This window comes from Trichechus manatus, unplaced genomic scaffold (genome assembly GCF_000243295.1).
Source record: "Trichechus manatus latirostris isolate Lorelei unplaced genomic scaffold, TriManLat1.0 scaffold00094, whole genome shotgun sequence".
Classification (NCBI taxonomy): domain Eukaryota; kingdom Metazoa; phylum Chordata; class Mammalia; order Sirenia; family Trichechidae; genus Trichechus; species Trichechus manatus.
The window spans coordinates 9,472,134-9,494,039 of record NW_004444030.1 but is presented as its reverse complement, the minus strand read 5'-3'; the positions used below and the strand labels follow the sequence as shown (position 1 = coordinate 9,494,039).

The 21,906-nt window shown below is 44.5% G+C and overlaps 1 protein-coding gene across 1 annotated transcript in view; it reads right to left on the bottom strand.

Annotated features, from left to right (window-relative positions):
• Positions 1–180: 180 nt before the first annotated feature.
• TTC12 (tetratricopeptide repeat domain 12) overlaps positions 181–21,906 on the bottom strand; it is a 70,245-nt gene continuing 48,519 nt past the window's right edge. The window contains exons 9-19 of the mRNA XM_004382542.2: positions 18,131–18,191; positions 17,459–17,647; positions 15,883–15,952; positions 14,952–15,040; positions 11,075–11,243; positions 4,071–4,163; positions 2,521–2,581; positions 1,634–1,771; positions 1,106–1,204; positions 554–622; positions 181–213 (exon numbers count right to left, since the gene is read on the bottom strand). Of these exons, the coding sequence (XP_004382599.2) occupies positions 181–213; positions 554–622; positions 1,106–1,204; positions 1,634–1,771; positions 2,521–2,581; positions 4,071–4,163; positions 11,075–11,243; positions 14,952–15,040; positions 15,883–15,952; positions 17,459–17,647; positions 18,131–18,191 (1,071 nt within the window). The remainder of the gene's footprint in view (positions 214–553; positions 623–1,105; positions 1,205–1,633; positions 1,772–2,520; positions 2,582–4,070; positions 4,164–11,074; positions 11,244–14,951; positions 15,041–15,882; positions 15,953–17,458; positions 17,648–18,130; positions 18,192–21,906) is intronic.

Here is a 21,906-nt window from a genome sequence, read left to right as displayed (position 1 = left end):
GACAGAATGGTGGACAATCACACAATACTGGGAATCATGGCCTAGCCAAGTTGGCACACATTTTTGGGGGACACAATTCGATCCATAACAGGGGTTAAAACCATTATGCATAAACAACCTCTAGGATCGTGGGCTTCAAAATATGGGCCAGGCCTTTTTGACTAGGGATTCCAAATAAAATCACTCAGCATATCCAATTTCCACAGGAATATTCTGAAATAGGATAAAGCCAATAGACTACACTGTATAAGCTGGTTAATTCCAGACCACAGAGAACAGAGATCCTTAACTTGCATTCCTTGACTTAATGTGTCCACGGATGGGGCATTTGGGGGTCATCAGAGCCCCAGAAACAGTAGGCAAAATTTGGTGTGTATGTGCCATGGGCATTGTTCTGCAGAGTATGTCTACACCGTACCTAAGAGAATTGGCTGATTCTCAAAGGTGTGGTGACCTCAAAAAAGTTAAGACCCACTGATATTCAAAAAAAAAACAAACAAACAAAGATGAGACCAATGGAAGTCATTTCTGGTTTTCTCTGGGAGAAGCTTACTGTTAAGATTCCTCCATCCTGGCTGTTCAGTAGTGCCATGCACCTTCTGCTCACCTCCATGGCCCAAGCCTACAAAGTGGAGGGGAGAGGAGATTTAATTCCCTGGTATCCTGAATTCTCCATGGAGCTTCTCTCAGCTTTCAAATAGAACTGACCACACCTTCCTTTTTACCACTACCATATTCTGTCTATAGTTCACAACACCTTCTATTATTGCTCTTACTTCTTCCCACGTCTGTCTTCCCTAAATACATGGTAAAACTTTGAGAACAGAAACCACATTTGGCTGACTTTGTAAATCCAGTACCTAGTGCTATGCTCAGCATATCCTGGACCTTTGGTTAGTGTTTCTGAATGAACAGATGACTGGATGACTCATCTACCCCTCAGCACAGCAACACTGTAGACCATACATGTGTCTTTCCCCATTCCCACTGCCAGTGCTGGAGTACACATTCTTCTATTCTCTTTGTAAAAATAAGAACAGTTCTATGCAACATAATGTGTTTAGGTTGCCCCAGGGTCCCAGGTAGGGAGAAAAGAACACTGTACCTCAGAGACAAAGGGGGAGTGCAGACACAAGTTCATCAAGAGACCCAGGAATGTATACATGACCTCTCTGAACAGGTCCATATCCTTCTCACACTTGGCCTTGGGAAACAAAACAGGTAATCAATGACCTTTATGCTTTGCTGCTTTTCATGGGCAACTCTTCCCTTTGACAAAGGTCTCAATACCACCGACACTCCCTAAACTGTCAATGTCATGAGCCCAAGTGGTATTGGAAGACCCAAGACCAGTTCCTTGAGTCAGTGCAGAAGAAGATGTGTTTAAACTGAATAGTGAGTTGCTAATATGGGTGATTAAGCCAAGGTTACCAGAAAATCCTTCAAACCTCTCCAAGGTAAATGAGACTCAATGTCCAGGGCTCAGCCCATATAATCTCTAGTCATAAAAGAGATAAGTCACTTGCTCCAGCTCCCTCAGAAATAGCCTTTTTGGAAAAGCCAGATAATTAAGAAGAAGCAAATGTCCCCAAAGAGGGTAAAAGGCCTACTTGGAATAGAAAAGCTAAAATACCATGAGGCCCAAGCAGGCGTCCCCAAATTCTTCACAGTCAGCCATCTGTCTTCGGGTGGTAGCATCAGCGCTAAGGTTTCCCATGATAGCAATACACTGGCAAAGAGCTGAGGGGTTGGTGATCTTGGGATCTCTCTTCTAAGAGTGAATCAAGAGAAAGTAAATCTTCAGATGCCATCATTGGTGTCCCTCACTCACCCAAACACCCTTCATGTAACATCATGGGGCACTGATGGGGTCTCATTGGCAATAGGATGAAGGCACACAGTGGGGTAGATGCAAAAGTGCCTTGGCCTGGAAATCAGGAGGCCTCGGGCTTAACCCTAGCTCCTCCACCAACCTTCCCTTCTCAGAGCCTTCATCTCCACATCTGTGAAATATTGGGGTATGAATATGCTCTCTAAGGTCCCCTGAAATTTCTATGGCTTGCTGGGGACAGACCCCAGCCACAGTACGCTCTCCTAGGAGAAATTCCTCCCCCTTACTATTCTTCTGCCTTATCAGCTCAGATTGCCACCCTTGTCATCCAGACAAGGATGATTTCCATTCATGGGACAGGGTTGCATGTGGTACTTATGATGGGACTTAGTGTCAGCAGGAGACCCATGGAGACTGACAAACCCTCCCCTCCTTTTTCTAAGATGCATTGCACATCTAGCTTTTTCTACCCTGTAACCAGCCACCTCCATATGCCACCTTCACCTGTCCTGACTGCGGTTGTTTTAATAACTGAGGATTGTGTAAAGTCCAGCTGTGAATAAATGATGAATCAACCTGCAAGCCTGCGAGACAATAGGAGTTTTGGAGTGTAAATTTTGTTTAAACAGCTCTGCTCATGCTCCTGGGAGTGTGTCTGTCACAGATGACAGAAATGAGGGCTTGCTTACCAGAACACCTATGAATGTAGGGAGAACTCCTGGAAGGTTGGCCTGGAGCCAGACTTGGAACCTGTGGAGAAAACATCAGCCGCGATTTACCTGTATATCGTGCAAACCATAACGTGAATACAGCGTCTTGGGTAACGCAGCAGACAGTTACAATCTCTGGCCCCATGTGATTTACAGCGTACATGGATGACTCATTCTGAACCAAAAAAAATGTCACTAGTTATGTAATGTGGTTTTAATTTTTCCAAGTCTGGAGAATTGCCTTTGATGTTAAACAATGCAGCTCAGATGGCAGCTCTCTTAAGCAGAAGTTGCCAGAATTCTTAGGCTTCTGCCAAACTGACTTACCACCCTCTCTTCTTGCTCAGAGTCTATATGCTGTGTGAGTGCAAACAGCAAATACAGTGTGAGCGTGTTTCCTCGTCACAGCCCTGAGGAGGGTCCAGATGCACTCACAGCTCCACACGAGACAACAGCTATTACATATTCCCACCTGTGCCAGCTGGTGGGCTTGCCTGTGAGCCTGAGCGGCTTTCTCTCATTACAGGTCATTTTTAAACAGGACACCCTAAAGTTTGTGAGGAACTAAGAAAATCAAGATGTGTTTTGAGAAAAAAAATCACCTGATTTTTAAAGAATTATACGGAATCTAAGACCTTTACTGTCTTCCCCAGCAACTAAGCAAAAACATAAGAGGGGTTACCAATAATGCCACTGGCAACCAAAGAGGAGGCTACATTTTACTGTTCATTCTCTCTCCCTCCATCTCTGACTCCCTGACTCCCTTAATCACTCCCTCACTCACTCCCTCACTCACCGCCTCACTCACTCACTCCCTTATTCTCTCACTCCCTCTTTCCCTCCCTCACTCTCTCCCTCACTCCCTCTTTCCCTCCCTCACTCCCTCCCTCTCTCCCTCACTCTCCCTCACTCACTCCCTACTCCCTCCCTCCATCACTCTCTCCTTAACTCCCTCCCTCACTCCTTCCCTCACTCCCTCACTCTGTTCCTCACTCCCTGACTCCTTTGCTCACTCCCTCATTCCCTCCCTCCCTCATTCCCCCCCACTCCCTCTCTCCCTTCTTCCTTCACTCCCTCCCTCACTCTCTCACTCCCTCACTCCCTCCCTCTGTTCCTCACTCCCTCACTCTCTCTCTCCCTCCCTTCTTCACTCCCTCCCTCCCTCCCTCTCTCCCTCCCTCCCTTCTCTCACTCACTCACATTCCTTCAACAAACTTTTGCTAAGCAGTTATTATGTACCAGGCACCAATTAAGGGAAGGAAGAACCTTCTTGGACACTTGGTCAACGGGCTACTATGAGAGGTACTGTTTTAAATATGTTGAGGATCATGTCACCCATGTTCAGAGGGACTGGATTTGGAGTGGGTGACTATAGGGGACCCCTGGAAGGCATCAGCCCTGCTACTAGTGAATGTGTGGTGCTAAGTCTGAAACTTTGCCTAGCTTCCCTGTACACTGCTCATTTATGAGGATCAGACAGTTGAACAAAGGTGTAAGAAGAAATGCCACATTCTGGGAATAAAAATTACCTTTCTTCCAGAGCCAAGTCTGTGAGCAGTCCCATGGCAGTGCTGGTCTTCTTATCTGGGAAATCAAGAAATGACACCAGGGCCTCCAACAATCTGTAAAAACCCATAACAAGCTCTGAGTAGGCTGTCCTCAAACTGACAGCATTCCCAACAAGGTGACCTTGAAGGAAACCAGGAAGGAGTCAGCATCAGGGTGAAATAAGCTCAAAGGATGGTCTTGTCTTGCCCTTCTAGGAGGCCCAGCCTACCCCAACGAGAGAGGACACTCTCCTATTTGAATGAATCCACCACTTAATGTGAATTCCCAGAGGGTTGGGCAGTTTTAACCAAATTTCTCCTTCTTTTTTAATGTGGTAAAATACATGTAACATATAATTTACCGTTTTAACCATTTTATAGTGTACTGTTCAGTGGCATTAAGTATATTCACTGTGTGGTGCAACCATCACCACTGTGTACAGAACCTTTTCATTACCCTCCCCTAAAAAATCCCTGTACCCGTTAAGAAGTTACTCTCCATTCCTCCCTCATCCTGCCCCTGGCAACCACTAATCTACTTTATGTCTGTACAGATTTGCCTGTTCTGGACAGTTCATATATATGGAATCATACAATACGTGGCCTTCTGTGTCTGGCTTCCCTCCCTCAGCATAATGTTTTCAAGGTTCATCCATGTTGTAGTATGTATCAGTACTTCATTTCTTTTTATGGCTACATAATATTCTATTGTCTAGATATACCACATTTTGTTTATCCATTCATCAGGTGATGGACGTTTGGGTTGTTCCAACCAAAGTTTCTTGATTATCAGACACCAACTTGGAAGGACCTTCTGATGCCTCTGCCACGTGACTCTGGCTCAGCCTGGTCCTGATCAATAACCTAGATGGCATCTAAAAGGCATGCTTACTCATCTACTGATGACTAATGCTGGGAGGCCCCCTAACAAGTGGAAGATGGAATACAGATTTAAAAAGATTTTGACAGGCTGCTTAATAAGTCAGATGCAATTTTATAGGGTTAAACTCAAAGTCCTCCACTTAAGAACTGGAAATTCTGTATCAGTAACAGAATAGGGAGACCTGGCTTATAACCTGGTTCATATGAAAAAAGATTTCAAGGCTTTTGGCCAACTGTGAACACAGTATGAGCAAACAGTCTGGTGTGGCAGCCAAGGAAAGCTAACGCAATCTCAGGCTGCCCTATCAGACTGTCAGCAGAACAATGGAGATAAGAGTAATTTATTCATTCAACAAACATTGTGCTCAGTATTACGATGCAGCACTGTACTCCCGTTCTCCCAAGGAAGATAAATGGTGTTAGGTGCTATGATAGAACAGATGCATGTTAAATGGGCCACAAAATCTACCTGGGGGCTTGGGGGGAGGGCAGAGACGAAGGAAGGCTTCAAAGAGCTGATGATATTTGAGTTGTCTCTTGAAAGTGTAGTGTTGGCTATTTGTTCCCTTCTGCATTCAACAACATTTAATGAGCACGTACTATGTGCCAGGCAATGTGGTAGGTTCTGGGGCCACAGATTCAAAACAAGACAATGTCCCTGCTCCTAGGAGCTCATAGGCCAGCGTCAGGCACATGGGGACAGGAAGCAGAGCATTTGCAGCACACAGCAGTCACAAGGAGTGTGAGGTATAAAATGGCAGGGGCACATTTGCGGACCTGTTAGTAGTTCCTTATAGTTAGTGCTGTGGGCTTGTAAGGGGGACAGGAAGCAGCGTGGCCAGAAAGCTGGACAAAGTCCAGATCATGGCGGACTTTCCATGGCCTGCTGGAATGTTTGTGCTTTACCCTGTAGGCCTGTGTTTTCAAAGTGTGGTTGGCAGATGACTTGCTTTCCATGGGGGATGCAGATTGCTGGTCCCTCTCAGTTTCTGAGTGGAAGAGACTCTAGAAGCCTGCATTTTGACAAAGTCCCTGGGTGACTCCTAGGCACTATATTTCTCAGTGGTTGGGGAACTATTGTTATGGGTGATGGAAAGTTAGGTAAGCATTTCAAGTAGGAAAATAACAGGGTGTATGTGCATTTCAGAAAAACTACTCTGGTGGTATGGTGGAGGCTGGCTTGGAGCAGGGAGCACAGAGGATAGGGTATCCAGCCAGGGGAGAGCTGTGATGGTTCAGGTACTCAAGGTTAAGGGACTGAACTGAGGCAGTGGCAGAATAAGAGGTAAAATCAATGAAAAAGAGGCACTCGCAAAGACCTATAAGGAATGATTAGAGATGGTGGAGGAGAACCAGAAAGAAGTGAATCCAGAAGATGCTGAGGCTGTAGAACTGACAATATAGGCTCTTCTTACGGATGTGGGAACGGAAGTGCTATGAATTGAACTGTGTCCCCCGAAAATGTGTTGTACATCCTAACCTCTATGCCTGTGGTTATAATTCCATTTGGGAATGGGCTGTCTTTGTTATGTTAATGAGGCAGGATTAGTGTAGAGTATGTCTTGAGTCCATCTCTTTTGAGATATAAAAGAGATTAAAATAAGCAAGCTAGCAAGCAGAGATGAAGGAAGAGAGATGTCCAGCCACATGAAGATTGTCCAGGAACAGAAGCTCAGAAGAGACACGGCCCTTCCTCTAGAGCTGACAAAGAGAAAAAGCCTTCCACTAGAGCTGGCGCCCTGAATTGGGAGTTCTAGCCCCCTAAACTGTGAGAAAATAAATTTCTGTTTCTTAAAGCCACCCACTTGTGGTATTTCTGTTATAGCAGCACTAGATGACTAAGACAGGAGGGATCTAAGGTAACCTTAGGATTCTAACTTAGTTAACTGGAAGGATGGAAATGCCATCTATGAGGACAGGAAATTCAGGTAGAGGGTCTGGTTTGAAGAACTACTTTTGGAATTTTTAAGTTTATGATACTTGTGGACATTGAGATGGAGATGTCCACTTGCAGAAGGGTGTTTTCATTTAGTGTTCAGAGATAGAAGCTTATCAGTGGTAGTTAAAGCCATGGACGAGAAGGCGGCCAAAGGCCGGACCCTGGTGCTCCTGACTTGTAAGTTGTGACAGCATAAGGGGGGCTCACAAATGTAACCAAGAAAGAAAAGCCCAGGAGGTAGGAAGAGGGCCAAGAAAAAGATGATGTTGTGGAGTTTCAAGAAAAGTGTAGAGATCAATAAAACCAAATGCCATAAGGCAGTCAAGAGAATGTCTGAAGAGTCCATTGGGTCTGGCATTTGGAAGTATGGGCCCTACACCAGCCAGCTCCATCCATGGTATTGGATTTCTATAGCCTTCCCTTCTAGGAGGGTTCTGGAAGCCAAATTACCTCAGGAATGGTGGAGAGAACTGGGATGTTTACCTGGAAAAGACTGGTGTCTTTAGATACACGTTTCAGAAACTGGAAAGTGAGAAGGTTTGATGAATTCTGTAGTGCTTCAGAGGACAGAACCGGGTCCTTAATGTAGGGAGACAGCATTGGCCCCAAATTGTATGGGGCAGGCAGATTTGAGCTCAGCGTAAGGAGATAATTTTATATCAACCAGAACAGTCCCAGAATGAGGTGGGCTGCCTTGGGAGGTGTGATGGTTAAGACTGTGTGTCAACTTGGCTGGACCATGATTCTCAGTGTTTATATGTGATCACTCCCATGATGGAATCTGCTGTGAGTAGCCATTCAGTTGAAAGGGAGTTTCCTTGGGGGTGTGGTCTGCATCCAAATATAAGCAGATGTCCTGGCTTTTTGCTCACTCTGGATCCTGTGGCCGCCTCCTGTTCATCTGACGTCCCCTTCTTAGGACTTGCGCTATCAGCTTATCTGCTGATCTTGGGATTCATCAGTTTTCACAGCCTGTGAGCAGGAGCCCTGCTCTCCAATCTGCTAATCTTGGGGTTGCCAGCCCCTGTAGCTATGTGAATCAGGAGAAGCCTTGTGGTCTTGCCTGCCAAGCTTGGGATTCGTTGATCTTCACAGCCTGTGAGCGAGCCCTGCTCTCTGACCTGCCTACCTTGAGTTCACCAGCCCCTGTGGCTACATGACTTGAGAGAAGCCTCTATTCTGATCCACAGACTTGGGACGTTCCAGCCTCTACAATCATGTAAGCTGTTTCCTTGATATAAAACACTCTCTCTATATATTTATATGCTTTACTGGTTTTGTTTCTCTAGAGAACCCAGCCTAAGACAGGAGGTGAGTCGCATCTTCTCATTAGCTGGGGAAAGACCCCAAGTCTATTAGCTATTTTAGTGCCCCTCCCAAATTACATGGAGAAAAATATAACAAAAACGCTGGAATCTTCCCTGGAGGAAGTCATGCCCAGGCTGTACTGGGATGCCACCGAGGGGATGACTGAACTCAGTGGGGGCTGGACTGGATTGTTTCTAAGGTCCCAGATAACTCTAAGCTTCTACAAGTCCCTAACTTCCTCAGGAGCGTATTTCAATGTTCCTGCTGTCAGAAATAATTTGTTTTACAGTTACTTCAGATTCCTCCTTCACCAGTTGAAATCTGTTTTCCTCAGTCTGGAGGATGAATGCTAATGAACCTGACTAGCACTGAAGATGAGACAGCCGTCTAAGATCATCTTGGTGTTTTGTCCTGGGAGACATAAGCAACTAGGCTTCCTCACCATGTGACAAAACACACATCCTAACTGGACTCATTACCTAAAGAGGACAACGTGTCCCTTTCTGCTCCTTCTTATCTTTTTTTTTTTTGTTTGTTTTTGGTGACAGATTTTAGGCTCTGCTGACAAGGAGCTGTCCCTCTGGGTGGGCCACAGGTCAGAAAATGGTCTAGTGTAACTGATAAATGCAGTATCACCTCTGCTTAGGACCCTGAACATAATACTCTGGAGAGAGAAAATGATTACACAAATGATTATTGAGTATAGACCATACCCACGATACCAGTTGCTTTCATTACTCTGTCAGACACTGTCTGCTGGCTCACCCTACAGACATTCCCACCTCCTCCTATCATGCCTGACTCTGCCACAGAAGCTGGACCAAAAGAGGAATAAGCAGTAGCTTTTCTTGGTAAAACGGACAGACTTCGCTGGTGCTTGTCTGTCTTAGATGGAGATGTGATGCTTGGAGTTGCAGCAGCCTAATGTAACCATGAGGGGAAGGTCAAGAGAGGGAGAGAGGCCCTAACCCTGACGTCTCTAGGCTACTGAACAACGGCAGCAGCTCCCATCTTTCATCTTTTTTGCTATGTGAGAAAAACAAGCCAATCTCTATTTTGCTTAAGCTTCTCTTGGTCAGGTATTCTGTAAAAGGCAGCAGAAAAATATCACATACTTCACCTCCCTTAATCTTCCATCGTAAGTCCGTGAGAAACTGGGGCTCAGCAAGGTTAAGTAACTTTCCTGGGTCACATAAGTAGAACGAGATGCAAAGATTTGAGCTCAGGACTGCCTGAATCCAAAAACCCAGCACTTTCCACAAAGCAACACTGGTGCTCACTCAGTCCCTGTTAGTTCAAATTCATCCCTTTAACTTCTCATATGAGGGCAAACGTTTTGGAGGGTTGTAATATTGTGTGCCTCTGTGAGCCACGGGACCTGTGTGCAGCCCTATCCTGCTTCAAACCATCTCACTTCACTACCGATAGCCCATTACATCTCCTTCTGGTTTAACTGGAGATGGACATTAATGAGAATAGAGGGCATAAAGGCAATACGTTGACGTTTCTTTGACTGTCTAAAGAGAGTGTGCAGGACTGCACAAGGTGATCATAAGCACCACTCTCCAAGACAGTGGAAAAATTCAAATGGAAACTCAAGCAATTCAAAGATAGCTGGGGGAGAAAGCTTATGATGACGACAGCTACATTTACTCAAAGAGGCAAAAAACAAATGAAAAACATATGATGAAGTGTGACTGCAGAACCATTTGAAATTTGAAACATGCTTTTGGAGAATTTAACTCTGTTAACAATCCATCTGCCCAGATGGCTGAGTTTCAGGACGCTGGGAAGGCCTTTGCTGTGAGCCCCTGAAGTGCGACGGAGCCAGCTGAGACCGGGAGAGCCACGCCAGGCTGAACAACAACCCTGCGGACTCCTTCACCTAGATGGGCAAGGTGGGGAAGGTCTCAGCTTGGTCCGAGTAAGATCTGACAGGGCTTTAGTTTTGGCTCTTTCTCTTACTGGGAATAGAGAATAAGAGTTGGAGACAGCTAGGTGAGACTACCTTAGTTACTTGCTCCTTCACCATCTGTGAAATGGGGTAATAACACCTACCTTGTCCACCCCATAGGATGAAGGGAGATAGAATGAAATAATAGTGAAAAGAATCAAAAGGTTAACTCCTGTTTTTAGATTATGTATGGAACATTTATAAAGCCAGCTATAATCATTGCTACTGTTTCTATTGGGTTGAACCACATGAAATTGCTGATATTCAGCCTTTTTGATCTAAAAAATGACCATTTCATCTGTTCAAACTAATAATCTTTAGATAGAAAAGCACGGAGCAGAATCACTGTGTTTCAGTCATTTTTTTATCAAGTCTACTTAGGAAAGAGGCAATTCTATTCCTATTGCCTTCAGCCAGGGAAAGCCCTAATTGTAATAGTATTTGAGACATGATTTATTTATTGACACTCCACCTTGTTCCAGAAGGGGTTTAAGGACATGCAAGACAAGATAAGTGTTACCTCAAACAGGAATGAAAGAAGAAAAATAAAGACAGGAACACGGTACTCCCAGGACTGAGGCTAAAAGGGCAGAAGCAAATGACTTGGTTTGAGTGTGGGTTCCAAATCTGGCTATGGAAGTACTGCTATCTATACTGTCCATAGTATCTGTGAGATGGAAACAAGCCAACTGCTCAGAGGAAGTGAAACTGTTCATAGTACTAAGTTCAGACAGGTGTTTGTCCTGTGAAGAAGTGCTCCTTTCAAAGACTCTTTTATTGACCCTTAATAAAGTGTGATGGCACCTCACACATCAGAGGTATGAGAAGGACAACAGGCAAGTCTTAACTTGTCAGGTGGTGGTCTGAGATACCGTAAGCAAGGTCCTGCCAGCAGGGCCTTACCGGGTCAGGTCAAGGTGGCTGAGGATCAGGCTCCGTCCATTCTCGGTCTGGCCGATCTGCAGCAGCAGGGCCAGGCTCTGCTGCCGGATGGCCATGACTCTGGAGTCCAAGAGGGAGGGCAGCAGCTCGCCCATGTTGGGGCGTGTCACCAGCAGGCGCTGGTTTTCCTCTGCAAAACACAGTGGCTGTCAGCCTTGTGCACACTTAAGACTATGATAGCAATCAAGCCAGTTCTATTCCCCTCCATCCCAACAGGGGGCCCATTTCTTCTCCACTCACTTGAGAGGCAAGATGATAAAGTAGTAAGAGCATGGATTCTAGAACCAGACAGCTGGATGTGAAATACTAGGTGAATATCCTTAGCCAAGTTACTATCCACTCTGTTCCTCAGTTTCCTCATCAGTAAAATAAGAATAAAGCCCTACCTAATAGAATTCTTTGGAGTCCCTGGGTGGTACAAATGGTTAATGCACTCAGCTGCTAACTGAAATGTTGGAGGTTCTAGTCTACCCAGAGGTACAGTGGAAGAAAAGCCTGGCTATCTACTTCTGAAAAATTAACCATTGAAAACCCTATGGAGCACAGTTCTACTCTGATGATGCACATGGGGTCACCATGAGTTGGAGATGACTTGAGAGCAACTAGTTAACAGAATTGCTATGAGGATTAAATGAGATGATACATGGTCATGTTTAGAACAGGGACTGGCACACGTAACTGAACCATCATCATTATTGTTGCCAGAAGGTTTTTTGGTTTGTGGTACCTGGAAATGCGAGGAAAGGGAAAGAAATAAGCTTAACTGCAGATCTTTAGACCATGAATCTTCATATGGCCAAAGCAAACATTCAAGTTCTTTCTAGAAAACTAGAATATCACATGGAAATATTAATCAATAAATCATGCCCTCCTTCCTAGACTGTAAGCTATTTCCAGGGTAGTGGCATTGGATTAAGGAGCCCTGGTGGCGCAGTGGTTAAAGTGCTCGACCACTAACCGAAAGGTCAGTGGTTCGAAACCACCAGCGGCACCGTGAGAGAAAGTTGTGGCAGCCTGCTTCTGTAGAGATTTACAGCCTTGGAAACCCTATGGGGTCGCTAAGAGTCAGAATCAACTCATTGGCAGTGGGTTTGGGTTTGGGTGGACACTGGCTATCCCCCCCTGCACTTGGTTCATTTTCTGACCAGATACAGGAACGTTTGAGAGCAGGGTATACGCTGGAGGATGAGGCAAAGGTATGAAACAGAGCAGAGAAAACTGGATCACACAGGGATGGGACCCATCACCTGGGCTTCCTTACTCCAGATCTCCCCTCTATTGCAGTAATTGCCCATTTACACACAGCGCACAGCAGTCAGGTGAAAGACACACACCAGGGCCCTTCTAGGACCTGAAAGAGCCAGGGTAATGGTATTGCAATGAGATCTGACTGGTAGCCCACATATTAAACTGTGTTTTTATTGCTAACATTATATCTAAATCCTACAGTTTATCTATGATTACCAAACCAAACCAAACCCATTGCCATCAAGTTGATTCTGACTCATAGTGACCCTACAGGACAGAGTAGAACTGCCACATGGGGTCTCTAAGCCTGTAAATCTTTATGGAAGCAGACTGCTGCATCTTTCTCCTATGGAGCAATTGGTGGGTTCAAACATGGAACTTTCAGTTAGTAGCTGAGCACTTTAACCACTGTGCCACCAGGGCTCCTTTTAGCTATGATTACTCTGTCTGTGTCAAATACCTGCCACCTGTCTGTCAGTTTGTTGTACTGTGGTAGCTTGCATGTTGCTGCAATGCTGGAAGCTATGCCATCAGTATTTCAAATACCAATAGGGTCACCCATAGTGGACAGGTTTCAGTGGAACTTCTGGACTGAGAGACAAGGAAAAAAGGCCTGGTGGTCTACTTCGAAAAATTAGTCAATGAAAACCCTATGGATCACAACAGAACACTGTCTGATAGAGTGCTGGAAGATGAGCCCCCCTGGGTTGGAAGGCTCTCAAAACCCACAGTGGCTGTAACAACGGACTCAAGCATATGAATGACTGTGAAGACTGCATAGGACCAGGCAACATTTCGCTCTGTTGTACATGGAGTCACCATGAGTTGGAGCCAGCTCGACGGCAATGAACAACAATGTCAAATATACGCTATTGATTTTTGAAAAGGAAAAGTGTGTGTTTGTACATTTTTTTCTTATACGGGAAAAGTAGCTCATTGTAAACAATTCACATAACACAGAAGTGCTATAAAACTGAAAATGGAAGTCCTCTTCCCTGTATTCCCTCCAGGTCAGCCCATTCCCCATGAAGCCGTCAGTCATCCTTCACATGAATAATGTTAAAAACATTATACATCCTACCCTGTAATTGGCTTTTTACCCTCACTCAGTAATGTATCAGACATATTTCCATGTCCCTACTTTTAAACATCACTGATCCTTTATAAAAACTGCTTTGTGTTTATGGAGTTGGATGTACCAAGATTTCATTGATTGGAGATAAAGCATTTACAATCACAGGCTGCGTGTGACAATATGACAATATTTTTTCAGATGTTAAAAGAAAAAATATGACCCCCGGGTTCGCAGAAACCAAAGTAAATGGGTTGCTGTGTCAGATTCATCCTGAATAAACACACCGTCGCCCAGCCCTGCCATTTTTACCCTCGTGTTGGGGGATTTCCAAAATCACTGCCCTGAGCTGGTCAGGTTTCTACACGGGGCAACGGGGCATCTTGATGATGATATTCCCATTGCTGTTGGGTTGACTGCGACTCACAGTGACCCTATAGGACAGAGTAGAACTTCACCATAGGGTTTCCAAGACTGTAAATCTTTAAGGAAGCAGACTGCCACATCTTTTTCCCTTGGAGCAGTTGGTGGGTTTGAACTGCCGATGCTTTGGTTAGCAGCCGAGTGCTTAACCACTGCATAACCAGGGCTCTGGGTCATAATTCCCTTCCAGAAAGAGGCCCTCTGATTTTCTAGTTTTCTAGAACTTAAGATGATTTTCCTACTGTTGAAGCTGCAGATTTGACCATGAAACTTTTAACAATTCCTCTACTAAATCAAGAAAAATATTGCATTATCTCACATTTGTTTGGCGTTTTACAATTACAAACTGTGTTCACAAACTCCCTCACATTGGGCCCCCACCATTGCACGGTGAAAAGGAGACACAGCCGACCTTATTCTGATTTTTGGCGTTTTGTGTTGAAAGTCAGACCTTTTCCTATGAAGACACATTTTTCTAAAAAATGGGGGAAATACTTAAATTTATTATTTATGCTGAAGTCATCAAAGTGGTAAGAAAGATTGGGCAACAAGGTAATGAACCCCAGAAGATGCTAGTATGTAAAAACTAAGAGTTAACACAGTAAATAAACCCCTGTGGCCTTTTACTGTCCCAATATTACACGCTAATCAGTGTCAGAAGATGCCAGCCGGGAGGTTGTAAATCTCATGCTAAAATGGGTACTGTGGTCAGCAAAAAGCGACAATATTTTTAGACAGACAGGAGAGGAAAAATTCTGTCCACCCTCTCCGCACTGCCCATGCATGAGCAGAAGTCAGGAGTCTGCAGAGAGCAGGGAGAGTGGCCAGGTGAGGAGACCACTCATTATGCTGACAATGACCTTGCCACCGTCCACTGGGCAGCCTTCCAGAGTCCCCAGCTAGGTGAGGAAGGCAGCTGTCAGGGTGCTGTAGACATAACTGCAACGCAGCCCTTGCTTTTGATCCATACACTTTTTCAGGGGTGAGGGGAAGGTCTAGACATCAACTCTCCAGGGCCTGGCCTTCAGGGGGAACAATCAGGCTGCCGCCTTAACAGTGCATTAACGATAATTAATGGTGATTACTCAGACTTACCGTTCCCACTGCACACTGCTTGCCAGAGCTTGAGAACAGACACACAGACAGTCTCTTCGACTGCATCTTTTCCTGCTGTGGAAAAGCACCTAGAGTAGAGAAGAGAGAGCAATATTAAATCTGGAAATTAGCCTTGACTTTCCTTTTCATTCGGTTTTATTTCATTTGTACCCAGACTTCCCAAATGTAGGTTTAAAAAAGTAATTTGATAATCCAGATCACAAGTCACCAGGGTCGTTGGACTGCCAAGCACTGAACTAAGAGCTCCAGGTCAAGATGATCAGGGCTGCAAGAAGATAGGGTGGTAGGCCTGGGACCACGGGCAATGGCTGCACTGGGCCCAATGAGCTGGTCACTGGGCCAGCAGACCACTTAGCCTTCCTGGTGTCCCCCCACTCATGCAAATGTGTGCTGGTGACTCCAACCCACACCACTGTCCTAAGCCTCAGGAATTACATCGGAACAGGTGAAATACTAAATAACATAACAAATAAATTTACTAAGCCACCTCCTACCATTTGGGTCTTTCTTCAGATGAAATTATAAATGGGATCAGTCAGGGCCCAGCTGATTCCATTTCCTGATATGCTCAGCAAATTGCAAAAGAGAAAAAGAACAAACAGCAATCCTGCAAAAACTGGTGGGAAATCAGCAAGAATGGTCACATCTCTGACTGTGATGTGCTTGGAGGTCCCCTGGGAAGCGCCTCTGCCTCTCTTCCCAATGTTAACTGCAGAACTCAAACTCCCAATGCCCAAGGCTCGAGAAGTGTCCATAGAGCAGCTTCCTGCTCCACGTGGGGCCACCACTCCTGACTGAAGGACGGGGCCATCTAGGAAAGTTGCTGCCTATGTGATTCGTGTCTGAGTACATAAGCAATGGTTGTCTTTCCTTGCTTTGGCACTTGGGCTACCTTTATAAATGTCCCTACCTTCTTATGACCTCATTGTCACCGATGATACTGAATCCACTGTGTGTTCTGAATAAAGTTCGTTCTGTGCCTGAAACAAATTCACAGACAAGCATGTCAGGCTCCTGAATGGTCTGGCTAGTGTCTAGCTGGAACACAGCCAGCTGATAATGAGAGACCCAATATGGGAGGTCAAGGTCACCAAATGAACAGTTTAGGCAGAAACAAATACCTTTACATTCTGAAAAAATAAATGTACTGAATCAGCCAGTCAGTGTCACAGTAAGGGGTATATACTTGTTCAGAGGAGAGCTGAGCCGGGGTGGCCCCATGGGTTATTTGCACAGCTCATCATTTTGTAATCTTTAGAGAGACACCAGGAGCTGCTTAACCTCCAGGAAGAGCTTCCATATCCATCTGCTCTTTAATATTTATTTCAAAGCTATCTCCAGGCTCTAGAGAGGAATCTATAATCTCTAAGAAACTGCCGAAGGAGATACTTGAGCACCCTCCGTTGTACACTAAATGGAAGTCAGAGACCCCATCTATTTGTACAAACAACATTCTGTCACTGAGAAACAAAATTGTTTTAAGCCCTGGTATCAATGTTTATAACAGCTGGTAAAAGAGAACAGCATGGCTCTCTTTAGTAGGAGGAGAACTGATGTTTTCTCTGAAATTATTTTCACATCCTAAACAGTCATTAAATGTATGTAACTAGGGTGAACCTTACATGTTATCCTACAATGTTCTGAATGGGCTGGGCCCTGTCTGCTATTCCTGTGGTGGGGGAAGATGTTAGGGGTGGTATGGGATATTTGGGGTATATATGGGGTGTGTGGAGGGAGCCCTGGTGGTGCAGTGGTTAAGAGCTCAGGCTGCTAACCAAAAGGTTGGCAGTTTGAATCCACCAGGTGCTCCTTAGAAACCCTATGGGGCAGTTCTACTGTGTCCAATAGGGTCGCTTTGAGTCAGAATTGACTCGACGGCAGCGGATTTTTATGGGGTGTGTGGGGGTATGTGAAGGGTGTGTGGGTATGTGATATAAGCATGTATGGTGTGAGTGTGTGCCATGTTTGTGTGTGTGGTGCAGTGTGTGTATGTAATATAAGTAAATAATGGTGTGAGTTCATGCTGTGTGTGTGTATATGTGTGGTATAAATATATATGGAATGAGTGTATGGGGGGTGTGTGTGTGTGTGTGTGTGGTGTAAGTATACAGGGAGTGAGGGTGTGGTGTTATACAGGGAGTGAGGGTGTGGTGTGTGTGTGTTGCATATGTGTGGTGTGTGCTACACGCGTATGGTGTGGTGTGTTGCGTGTATGTTGTTGAGAGTATGCATGCTCTGGGGAGAGGACGGAGCCAGGGTGGGCGTATATTTCTTGTGCACCCCCTTAAAAAAAACAAACAAACAACCTGTTGCCATCCAGTCAATTCTAACTCATAGTGACCCTATAGCACACCCACTTAGCACCTACATTATAGGAGATCTTCAATCAGTATTTGTGGAAGGATGAGAGGGAGGGATATTTTGCCTCGTACTCCTGTCCCTTTGCACGGACAATACTCATGAAAGTACACGCATCGCTGGCTTACACTCTGTCATCATTTCAGTCAGGATCTCAATCCCGCCTGCGTAGAACAAAGGGATCTGATCAGGCTTGGAAAGGGTCTCCAGGAGATTCTTGGTGGTCACGGCTGTGTTCTTCCCTGAATTCAACAATTCGTGGGCTTCCTTCTCTTGAAGTTCTGCTTTCTCCTGAAGATCTACTTGATTTAGGCAATCTAGCAAAACAAGAATGAAAAACAACAACAAAAAACCAAAAACAAAAAAACCCTAATGATCAACAATACCAAACAAGAAGCAACTTTTCTTTTTTTTCCTTTTGAGGATGGGAGGTTGAAAGCACAAAGCATTAAGATAATTCAATAACGGATTAGTGCAAAGTCTATACCCAGAGTCTTAAACTATCTTGAAGATTTAAGGAAAAGGCTATTGCCTGACTAGAAGGCCCTAAGGGAGAAGGGTGTAGAGGAGGAAGGCAAAGGCTGGAGCGGGAGAGCAGAGGGAAGAGCAGCACAGCAGGCCTGTTAACACACAGAGTCTGATTATGTAGGGAAGGCAAGAAGGATGTTGCTTTGAGGCCAAGGGCAGAGAAGGTATGGCTGGCGCCATAAGGCAGGAGCACAAAGGGGAAATCAAATTTATATGAAGGATATCAGCAGGATTCAAATTCATATGAACGATATCAGCAGGAACATCCTCACCTTTCACCTGTGTCCGCAGCTTGGGGTCTATTTCTAAGATCTTCTGATAACATTCTCTGGACTGGAAAAAAGAAACGAGACCTTGAAGAATGTTAGGGGGTAAAGGTAATTATGGAAAAGCCACTGGGCATCACAAAGCTCGGTGTCGTCATTATTTCCTCCTCGCTGCCTCCTGTTCCCAGCGCAGGAGGTAGGCATGGGGAACACAGCACACATTTGACATTTTGTTTAGGCTTCTCTGGTTCTGTTGGGCAAGAGGTATTATTTCAAAATTCATTTAAAAAAACAAAACAAAACAAAAAGTGTTGTCAGATACAGCCTGTGATGAAAAACACCCTGTTCTAAATTCTTGTGGATCATGTCTGGCTGGGACAAGAATAATCATAAGGTAAATGCAAAATTTAGATATGATATTTGCACTCAGAGAGAACAGGAGGCTACCTGTCAGATATGCCCACAGGGAATAAGGAGAAAAACCAAGCTAGAGACATTGTTGACAGAGGCTTAGGAAAAGGGAAAGAGAGCTGCCTAATTAGATGCACCGGGCTGCAAAGAGAGCCAGCAAGGGTCACTGGAATCAGCTAGGAAACTCAAGAGTGAAGGGCTCTTGTGGAGGAAAGTGGCTCTGTAATACAGAACATTTTGGGCAAAAGAAAGATTCTAGTTTATGGGGATCTCTGGGCTTAGGGCAGTATTGCCCTTGGATGCATCAAGAACAGCCCAGAGTACGTACAATGAGTCACCAAGGAAAAAAAACTTAGAAAAATATTGATTCTGAGATACCTGAAAGCTCAAGATTTGTCAAGAAGACTAGGACTAAGAAATGAACTGAAGAAAAAACATCAAAACAGATAACAGTGTCACAGGGTAAAAGGATATATATCAAACATGGTGACCCAGTATCCAACTTCTCTTCAACCCCAGAGCTAATCTATCAGCAATTCCTGCTGGCTACAATGGTTAAAGCGCTCAGCTGCTAATCGAAAGGTCAGCAGTTCGAACCCACCAGGTGCTCTGTGGGAGAAAGAGGTGGCAGAATGCTTCCGTAAAGATTTACTACCTTGGAAACCATACGGGGGCAGTTCTACTCTGTCCTATAAAGTTGGTATGAGTCAAAATCAACTCGACGGTGAGGGGTTTTGGACACCATCAGTATATATTCAGAATCCCATCACTTCTTGCCACCTCCATCGTCACACCTAGTTCAAGTCATCATCATCTTTCATTTGGATAATTTATTGCAATAGCGTTCTAACTGGCTCTCTGTTTTGATCTTGCCATGCCAAAATATATTCTCAATACAGCAGTTAGAGTGATGCTTTAAAACACAAGTCAGAACATGGCACTCCATTGCTCAAAACCCTACAATGGTTCCCAGCTTACTCATAGTAAAATCCTAGGGCCTTCCAAAAGCCTATCAGGCCCTACAGGAGCAATCCCCTGCCATACTCCCATCACCTCTCTGACCTCATGCCCTATCATTCCTTGCTTGCTCCATTCTAGCTGTCCCTCTACCTGGAACGCTCCTCCCTTATATATCCACATGGATTGCTCACTTCACTCTCCCTTCCTTCAGAGGCACCTTGCCTGACCACCCTATTTAAAACCAATCTCACCTTCACTGCTTCCTGATTTAATTTTCTCAGTAGTACTTATTACCACTCAACATACTGTTAGACATCTACTTATTTGGTTTCTGTCTCCTGGTCACTCTCACCCCAAGAATGTGAGTTCGATGAAATCAAGAACTTTGTCTTGTTCACTTGTGTTCTTATTGCCTAGGACAGCACGTGGCACATAGGAAGTGTATAATAAATATCTGCTGAATGAATTAATTGAATAAGTGAATGAGTGAGCAAACAGAATTTGGTAGAGGTGGAAAACAAACACTTTCCTTATTCACCTCTAATATTTGACCTTATTACAAAAAGCCTATACTACTGTTGGAGCCCTGGTGGCGCAGTAGTTAAAAGCTATGGCACTAACCCAAAGGTCAGCAGTTCGTATCCACCAGCTGCTCCTTGGAAACCCTGTGGGACAGTTCCCCCCTGTCCTATAGGGTTGCTATGAGTCAGAATTGACTGGACGGCAACAGGTAATATTACTGTTACAATTAAAATCTAACACATAAAACAGTCTTAATAAATGTATAATAAGGCAATTTATTTTAAAAAAATACACTATCTTATAAATGGAAAGACATTCCACGTTCATGGATTGGAAAACTTAATATTGTTTAGATGGCAATACTCCCCATATTGATCTACAGATTCAAAGCAATCCCCATCAAAATTCCAGCTGGCTTCTTTGCAGAAATTGACAAGTTGATCCTAAAATTCCTATGGAAATTCAAGGAACCAGAATAGCTAACAGAATCTTGAAAAAAAAAAAACAAAGTTAGAGGACTCACACTTCCCAATGTCAAAACCTACTACAAAGCTATAGCCATTAAGACAATGTGGTACTGCCATAAGGAAAGACATATAGATCAATAAAATAAAATAAAATTGAGAATCCAGAAATAAATCCACACACATTTATGGAAAATTTATTTTTGGCAAGGGTGCCAAAACCATTCAATGAGGAAAGAATAGCCTTTTTAAGAAATGGTGCTGAGACAACTAGATATCCACATGAAAAAGGATGCAGTTGAACCCCTACCTCACACCATATACAAAAATTAACTGAAAGTAAATCAAAGACCTAAACATAAGAGCTAAAATGATAAAACTCTTAGAAGAAAACATGGGGATAAATCTTCATGACTTTGGGTTTTGCAAAGGATTCTTAGATATGACACCAAAAGCATGAGCAACAAAAGACACAGATAAACTGGACTTCATAAAAATTACCAACTTTTGAGCTCCAAAGGACACCATCAAGAAAGTGAAAAGACAACCCACAGAATGGAAGAACTATTTGTAAACCATACATCTAAAAAAGGACTTTTATCCAGAATATATAAAGAATTCTTACAACTCAATATAAAAAAATAAGTCAATTAAAAAATGGGCAGGGGTGGGGCCAAGAAGGCGGAGTAGTCAGAAACTTCCGGTGGATGCTCTTAAAACAAAGACATGAAAAACCAAGTGATTCGATTATATATGACAGCCTGGGAGCCTTGAACATGAAAGGCAAAGTTGAGGAACCTGACAGAGTGGCAGGGGGAGGGAAAAACGGTTCGGAAGCAGTGAGGAGGTGCCAGACCTGACCCAGCAAGAGCCTGAGCTCTTCAGGCCTGATCAGTTTTGGGGTGAGCAGTGAGGCAGGCAAGCATCGCTGCTCAGGAGGTGTATTCGTCACAGGGAGAGACTCAGCCGCTGAGCGTCTACTTGGCCACGGAGAACCAGTGAGAAGCAGCCCTCGATCGCCGAAAGATAAGTATTTGCATCTGGCCTACTGCGTGGATAAAAAACACCCTTCTCAGGGAAAAACCTCTCTCCCATTTACCTCCTCACTCCCTACTCTACATCGGGTCCCAGACTGGCTTCAGCAATTGCCGAGACCCCTGGGCCGGAAGTAGGATCCATCACACACCATGAGCCATTCTCCTGGCCTTGGAGAGTGAACAAATTAACAAACGGGAAAAAAATAAACTGCCAGCTCCCCTAAGCCAGGAACTCAGGGTAAGCACAGCTCCTTTGCCTAGACACAGGCATAAGGGATCCACGGACTTTGAGTGCCTTTCCCCCTGCATAGACTTGTGTGGACCCATTTCAACAGCGTAGGCCCTCATTACCGCAGTACAACAGGGTATATACCAGAAGTCTAACTTC